The 8752-nt window shown below is 29.3% G+C and overlaps 1 protein-coding gene across 1 annotated transcript in view; it reads right to left on the minus strand.

The window, feature by feature from the left end:
- The window catches only part of LOC106680305 (phospholipid-transporting ATPase ABCA3), a gene marked incomplete at its 5' end in the record, with an annotated part of 76010 nt that overhangs the window by 38110 nt on the left and 29148 nt on the right, over positions 1-8752 (minus strand). Inside the window, 2 exon segments of the mRNA XM_067049527.1 lie at positions 3444-3582; positions 4574-4645. Of these exon segments, the coding sequence (XP_066905628.1) occupies positions 3444-3582; positions 4574-4645 (211 nt within the window).

Below are 8752 nucleotides of genomic sequence, written 5' to 3' on the forward strand. Positions count from 1 at the left end.
CCCTGCAAAGTGGGGCGAAACGTGGAAAATAAATAGTTGTAAACTATTTTTGTTTCTCTTTTGACTGCAACCTTGACCATCTTCTTATATATTAATTTTTACGGTCAACTATATATACATATATACAATATATTTCCATAATTTATATTATATGGGTAAAATGTTTAAATAAAAAATAAAGAACGTGATGTAAAGAGTTAGTGCCCGTGAAAATGGAAATAAAATGATGAACAATTTAATCTCAAAATAGATTGAAATATATAAAACGCTTTAACTTTTAACTATATGAAGATAAATTGGTAAAAATATTGTAATATTTAAAAATTATTTTAAAGTAAGTAAAAGGAAAATTGATAGTTTTTACTTATTCTCATATCTAAAGTATAGCTTAGGTTCAAATGAAAAACTTCATTATTAAACAGATAGCAGAATTTTATTTTATTTTTTATAACACTATAGACTTTCAATCTCAGGGCATGTTTTACTAGGCAATCAGAACAGACACATTACTACAAATAACACTTAATTAAATTAATATATACTTGTACATATATATTTAAATTTAGGTAGAACAAAAACTGTCCAATTTATATAATCTTCTTTTGATGATTGAAGTCTCTTTGTCTTCTATCTCACAAACAAACACTCACTAACTGTAAACAAAACATTTCTTTCTTCTTTCCCAAAATGCTATTTCAAACGGCCAACAAAAGATTCTCTTCACCTCCACTCTCAGGAGATATCCTCTCAAGAGGTGATCCAAAACAAAGAGTACCTTATATTCTTTTCTGGTGACTCTTTGATTTCTTCTTTTTGTAGGTAACTACCACTGAAAGTAGACAAAGGATAATCAGGACATCCTGCATCCAGGATACTTCATCCATTTCCCGTGCCTAAACAACAAGTGATCGTTTCTTCTCATCTCTCTTCAACATTCACTCGTCAATTAAAAAAAATTGATTGTAGTACAATTGCTCTAATTTACTTGCTATAATTCACGATATTAATATTTTATTGATAACTGTTATTGTCTTTTATTTCGTCTTTGATTATTCTTTTTCTATAATTATGGTTGAGAAACAAAAAAATTGAAAAACTTAAATCTATGTTCTCAACAAAAACAATTTAACGGACATTTTGGAAGGACGCACACCACCATCTTTTTTTTTAATAACGTATTTTAACTTTATATTTATAATCAAAATTGGTTAGCTTCCTTTTTTGATTCAATACAACAATTAAACAATACTGAAACATAGATATATAAAAATAAAAACATAACTAAAATCATTTATATATAAAAATCAACTATTGATTAAAAAATAGTTTAATACAATAGTGGATATTACAATATACACATTCTTCAAGAAAATTTACTTTCTTACCAAGAAATTTCATTTAATTTCTATCAATAAATTTACTTTCTTTCTAATGAATTTCCTGTAAAGAGGAAGACATAAGACTTGACCAACTTGGAAGGGCATGTTTGATGAAAAAGCTCTACAAATATTCCATTTTATTTTGGAGACAGTACCAGAATATACATAAAATAATAATCTCATTCCTCACTAAATGGTATACAATTTTGTAGGTAATATCATATTACAGTCGTATGGTATAATGTCTAAAGGGAATTCCAAATTTACAAAAAAAACAAAAACATTTCAATAATTTAGGGCAAAGAATAATCATACAAATTAGCCACCGCAGGGTGGGAGAAAACACAATTAGCAATAATAGCAAGCTGCAGAGTTGGGCAACTATGAAACTAATAGCTAAAATTGCCATGGATACGATGTTTATTTATCAATGGTTCATTCATGAATAAGGGTCGTATCCATGGCAACTTTAGCTAGTTTCAACTATAACTAATTTTTGCCCATCTCTGGCTAGCTGACTCTTGAAAAGGTCTAACAAAAAAAAAGCATTAAGGCCAGTAGTTGGGAGTAGGTGGTCGTGAAAAAAAGATATGAACACAGGAGGTCAAGCGAACATCAGTCTATTGTGTCATAATGATTTATTATCTTTTGTCGTATATATTAAAGAATTTTAATCGTTTTTTAACTATATTCAAATATAAAAGATATAATTTGGGTTCAAGTTAAGAACTTTAATACCAAATGGATAATAGAATTATATTTAACTTTTATAATATAAAAAGACTTAATCTCAGGGCGTGTTGTTGCTAGGCAATCAGAAACAGGCATTTACAATAATTACAATTAATTAAATTTAAATCTATTTTACACATGTATCTATTTTTATGCATACAAAACTAACCAAGTTCATGATCTTCCTATGATGATCCCTGGTATCTTCTTTGTTTCTATTATTCTGTCCTAGCGTCCAAAATGGCTTCCTTCTTGACAGAAATTGATGAGGACCTCCTCATCCTGAAGACATCCTTTCTCTTCCCGCCCCCACAACGAAATGCTCCCTCCAAAACGAAAACCTCCCTCGAGGTTACATGTAAACATCGATTGTCGCACAACAGTTAGGGATTTTTCCAAATGATTTACTTTCTGATTATTATTCATTTGCACTATTTCTTGATTTCTATTTTTCCTTTAATTTACTGTATTTTCAATTATGAGGGGACGAGTTAAAATAGTTTTTATGATATTTGAATCTGCTCAACGAGGCCTTGATTCAACGGAATTGTTGACTGAAGAATATGTACCGCCATCTTGGTTTTGTTTTGAATCACAAATTTGTTATGGACAATGAAAATTGGTTAGCTTGCTTTTTGGATAAACAAAACAAATGAACAATATTAAAATGATACATAAAATAAAACATATTAAAAACCCTTTATACATCAAAATATACTATTTACTAAAAAAGAGCATATTACAATATTTTATTTATAAATATAATTACATAAACTATTAGGTTTAAAATGAACAGGAGATGTAATAACATGTAAAAACAAAAAAGTAAATGTGAGAGAAAAAAAAACTTTATCAATTAAAAGGCAGAAAATTAAGGAAGTAAGTTAAGAATAAATGAAGGTCGAGAAAGAATAGATAAAAAATAAAAATAACAATAATAATGAATAAATCAAATCACCACCTGATTGAGGCAAGATTCCCTTTAATTAATTTTGGTATTATGATTTCCCTTTGAGATTATAAAATCGTTTGTATATTTGATTTGCTTAAAACTGTGGTTCATAGTTTATCATCTCTTCATTAAAAAAAAAATGTGATTTATTAATCAAAAATTAATAATTACATTTTTTTTTCTAGGTATCTTTCAAACATTTACTAATACTGAGTTGAGCATTTTTTGAAAACAATTACTTATATTGAGTTACATTTCATAGTTAATCGCCAAAAACCAGTAATAAATTATAACATTCATCTTAAAACAAATTCCTGAATCGTTCATTTCCATCTTTTCTTAACAAAAACATTTCATGAAGAAAAAAATTAATAACTAACCATATTTCTTCTTCAAAAAGATCGGAGAACCGTAACATACAATCTCTCCATTGTTCATTATGGCTATCCTATCTCCCAAAGCATCTGCTTCTTCCATAAAGTGAGTTGTGAAGAGCACAATTTTATTTTCTCGTTCTTCCTGCAATTCGGGAATGGTTATGAGTACATTACATTAGGCTAGAATGAAAATTATTGTAGTTTAAAATATATAAGAAACATCATGTATATACATCACACAGTAGTATCAATCCCTTTTATAGCTCTTAGGAGCGATGGATTTTGATGAATAATTTATCAAAAAGAAAAATAATTCCACAGAGAAGTGATGCATCTCAATTTCGATTCTTGAATTCTAACTGGAACTTTAATCAAAGTCATTTTTAAAAATTAGAGGTTTATCTGGCAGAAGTAGGTCAGCAGAAGGCAAAAATAAGGATTTAAAGATTTAGATGCGGACATCAATACCCAAAAAGGCCCCATAGAACGTATGCTGGTTCCTGTGTTTTAAGGCCAAAGAATGAACTGTTTTTCAAATAGCGCATGAATTAGATACAGGTCAAACCTCATTGTAAGGTGAGCTTCCATATTTTCAGTTGTTAACATCTTTTTTTTATCTCTAATGAAGCCCTGCAAAGTGGGGCGAAATGTTGGCACATATGTTTTACTAGTTGAGTTATTTTTTACCACACCCTGACTATCTTTCTTTTATTGATGGGGTCATAGTTTACAGATAAAAAGTTTTACATGTCATTGTTTATGTTTAAGGGATTAGCAGTTTAAGTAGTAAAAAGCTAGAGAATTAGTTCAAAGCTTATATTTCTAAAAGGGTTTTATCAAATGATTAAAAACTATTTTATCATAGTAAAAAGAAAATGGTAGTGAAAGAAAAGGAGACTATATTCTGTTAAGTGAGTAGCTGATCCTTCACTAGATTGGTGACGATTATGTAAAGAAAGGTACAGAAAAGTAAACATTGGGAAGGTTATGTAAATTGTAACTAATTGGGGGCTGTTGAGCAGGCTCAGCCTCTGCAACAGGTTAAGTCTCCCCTGAATCTTCCCTTGATTAGTTAAGGTTATAAATTACAATGTCCTCATGACATTATAATATAATGACATAAACGTTCTTACCAAAAGTAAATTCCAAATTTCCCTTCTAGAATCAGGATCTACACCAGAAGTAGGTTCGTCAAGAATTATCACCTGAAAGAATGGAACCAATATATGTGTTAATAATTTAATATATTAAAACTTGCTTAACAAATAATGTAATAAATTAGAACTCGCTTAGCAAATAATGTAATAAATTAGAACTCGCTTAACAAATAATGTAATATATTAGAACTCGCTTAACAAATAATGTAATATATTAGAACTCGCTTAACAAATAATGTAATAAATTAGAACCCCATTAATAAATAATGTAATATATTAGAACTTGCTTAACAAATAATGTAATAAATTAGAACTCGCTTAACAAATAATGTAATAAATTAGAACTCGCTTAACAAATAATGTAATAAATTAGAACCCCATTAATAAATAATGTAATATATTAGAACTCGCTTAACTAATAATGTAATATATTAGAACTCACTTAACAAATAATGTAATATATTAGAACTCACTTAACAAATAATGTAATATATTAGAACTCGCTTAACAAATATATCTATATAAGCTTAGTAGTATTTACCCTCATTTAAATACTTACAATATAATATAAATTAAAAAAAAACCTTTAATTTATAAATTCATAATCCACAAATTATTAGGCAAACTTAAAAAAGAAAGTGTTTCTAAGTAAGATGAATATGCTTGCTTAAGTAAGTAGTTTAAGTTTTGGGACGACTGAAGATGAGACATTGATACCAACATTAATGCATTAAAATTAAGTATCTTTACAAGATTGAAACAATCAATTTACTAATTTATCAAATTGGTTTGATATTAATGAGGGTCTAGAACAGTCTGAAGACGTCTGGAGACAACTTAACAATACATTGAACCATGTAAGGGCCATCACCACTCACGACATAGGAAAAAAGGGGAACCTCTTTTACAGAAAATATTTGAAAATTAGGTTGCTTAAAACTACATTTTAAGTTTACACATTATCACAGCCCTCGAAGATTGGTGTCGTAATTGGAGGATTAAGATAAATTCCAATAAATCCCATCAAATCACCTTTATCCTTCGTCGTAAACCTACTGACTGCCCTACAGTTTCAGTTAACGATGTTACTCTTACCCCTGTCAAACAGATCCGCTACCTTGGACTACATTTGGACAAGCAATTAACCTGGAATCCTCACACCAGACTGAAAAGATAGAAAACTGCACGTCGATTTCGACTATTACAGCACTTACTAGACAAACAGTCTAAACTTCCAACACATTACAAAAGACTGATCTACATGACTGTAATAAGTCCAATCTAGGCATATGGAGTTGAGCTTTGGGCTCCACTAAACCTTCGAATTCATCTCGTATTCAATCCTTACAATCCAAAATCCTTCATAAAATCCTCAATGCTCTTTACTTTGTCACAAATAAAATCATACATAAATACCTTAATGTTCCCTATGTAACTGATCTAGCTCGAACCAGATATCACTCCTTCCATTATAAACTGTCTAACCACTCAAACCCCCTAGTTTATAATCTTGCATCCTCTTCCATTCCTGACAATCCTCCGAGGCGCCTGAAAAGAAGATGGCCACAAGACCACATAATGTAAAATGTCATTAGAGTGCTACCAATGGGTAGTTTCTCTCCTGTAACAATCTAATTTAACTTAGATCAGACTTACTAAATGTATTATAATGTACAGTAGTAAATAGTAATAAATAAATATTAAAAACAAAAAAAAAAAGTTTACACATATCTTCTCTCTTTGTTCCTTCCTTATTCACTTTTCCTGACATTCTATAGTTCTTTTTACTTGTCTGTATTACTGTGCATTTTTTACCCATAGTATCATACATCGTTTTACATTTTCTTCTCACCATTCATTACATAAATTCTTTATTTTATATGCACTGTCTGTTTTTTAAATATTAATAACTAAATAATTTTTTTCACAATATGTGTTTGTACAAAACTCACACCTATAGAATAAAAAAAAAAAAATCTACACCGAAAAAACACAGAGAGGCACAGGGGCACAACACTGTAAAAAAAAACAGTTACTAAACCAACGGTTGTGCAAGGAGGTGATTTGGTTAGAATCAAGCTCAACCGCCAGATTTTTACCCAATTTAAGAGGCTGGGTGGACCCCAGGAGGGCTCCAAGAACCCACAGGAGTTGACTCACGGCTACAGTGTAACAGAAAACAATTTTCTGCCCAGCCAAATTCGAACTCGGGTCCTTGGAGTTAGTAGCCATGCGCTTTACCTCTATAATATAATATTATATTTTATCTTCTGTTAGTATCATCTACTATCTCATAAATTTATTGTAATATGTTTCCTAGTTTGTCTCCTACACAAAATGTGCATAAAAAACACAAATCCTACAAAAAAATATCTTTATTGGTTAATTTGTGGAATGGAAGGAAAGCTTATTCAACCTTCTTTTGATGCTTTGTTCTAAAGTAAACTTGCTCTATACTCACCACTTAAAACTGAAAGAAATTGGCACTAAACTCTACGAAGTCATAGGGGATAATAATGAAGTGCTGGAGGCGGAGCGAGAATCCAAGTTGAAAATAGTAACAAAGAATGTTTTTTATAACAGAAATTTATTAAAGATATTTTTCATAGTTACCCTAGACTACTGATTAATATTATTCCAAGAACATACGTGGATACTTTTTTTTGTACTGAATTTGGATCTTCACTTGTTAAACAATACTTTACTATATCTCATATTTTATTGTTTTAAACTATAAATTCAAAATTATTGAAAAAACAAAAAAACACCAAAATTCAGAAGAAAACAGACGCTTATGTGGCATTTTAAAATTAGAAACAATCAATTAACAATTGTTGAAATAAGAGTGAAATGCAATCAGGGTTTCTAACAATAAAATAAAGATAAAACCTAATACATAATAGGAAGGTAAAAAAAAAACACCCATTTTTTTTTTTTACAAATTTTAATAGAGGGGAAAAGTGGCAAATTAGAGAAATAATAAAAAGGGAAAATAAGAAATCAACTAGATAATAAGATAATTATCTACATTATTAAACTTATGAATAATATATAACTACATATAAATTAATTAAGTAAACAAAAGTGAATTCCATACATTGCTCTGTAATTTTTTTTCCTATCCTATAAATTCCGCTCTTAAGCAAAGACAGACAGATGGGGACCAAAAAAGAATCCCAATATTTTGGTGAATATTTCTGAAGTTCTAAAAATTTGTTTTGTTATGTATATGATGCTGTTGATTATGAATTTCAATTTTCCCACCTCAAATGTTTTCCAGAAATATATAAAAAAAAAAAAAAAAAAAATATGAGTATCTTTTATTCTTTCTTCCATTAATCGAATACGTCCTATTATAGTAAAAATCTGGAGACAAAATATAGCACAGCCAAAAAAGTAGTACAGGTAACCATAAAAGGATTCTCAGCAAACAAATATTGGTAATTTACTCTTGTTTTATTTAGTATAGTATAAGTTATTCGAATAATGCATGGTTTTCATATTTCTTTTTTTGTGTCTGTGTGTGTGTGTGTATTTTCTTTACATTATTATTTTCTATATTTCTACCAACAAATGAGGTGGCAAACCTCTAAAGTCAAGTTCAGTACCCTCAAAAACAGGTAAGTCTAAAATATCAAAACTTTCCACATAAAAATTCCCAATGAAGTGTAGATAGTTGACCATAGATTACTGCTTAGAGAAGATGGTGGGGGGGGGAGGTGCGGTCAGCAAACATAAATAAACAAAAAAATATTTATTCATGCCGACTTTTCGACCTGAGTTTCAGGTCTTCATCAGGACTATAGAACAAAAAAGATAACAACAACATTTAGAGAAACATAAATTTGAAAAGAAATAGTATACAAACAAATTTGGAATTATACAAAATATTGAATTGAATAATAAATAATAAAAAATTGATAATTGAATAATAACAAATAATTGATTGATAATCATGGAATTAGACGGTAGCAGATTGATAACAGAGAAAGATGAAATATTATATTATGTAGGTAAGAAGATATGTACAATATAAGATATGTAAGTAGTGTCTAAAAAACTGGAAAAACAACTATTTAATCTACAAATTGAACAATATGACAGAAACTGAAATATAGTGAGTTAGTGACTTGTATCTGAATTACAATGAAAGTA

Source organism: Halyomorpha halys, unplaced genomic scaffold (assembly GCF_000696795.3).
Source record: "Halyomorpha halys isolate HHAL.00 unplaced genomic scaffold, Hhal_1.1 Scaffold253.1, whole genome shotgun sequence".
Taxonomy (NCBI): Eukaryota; Metazoa; Arthropoda; class Insecta; order Hemiptera; family Pentatomidae; genus Halyomorpha; species Halyomorpha halys.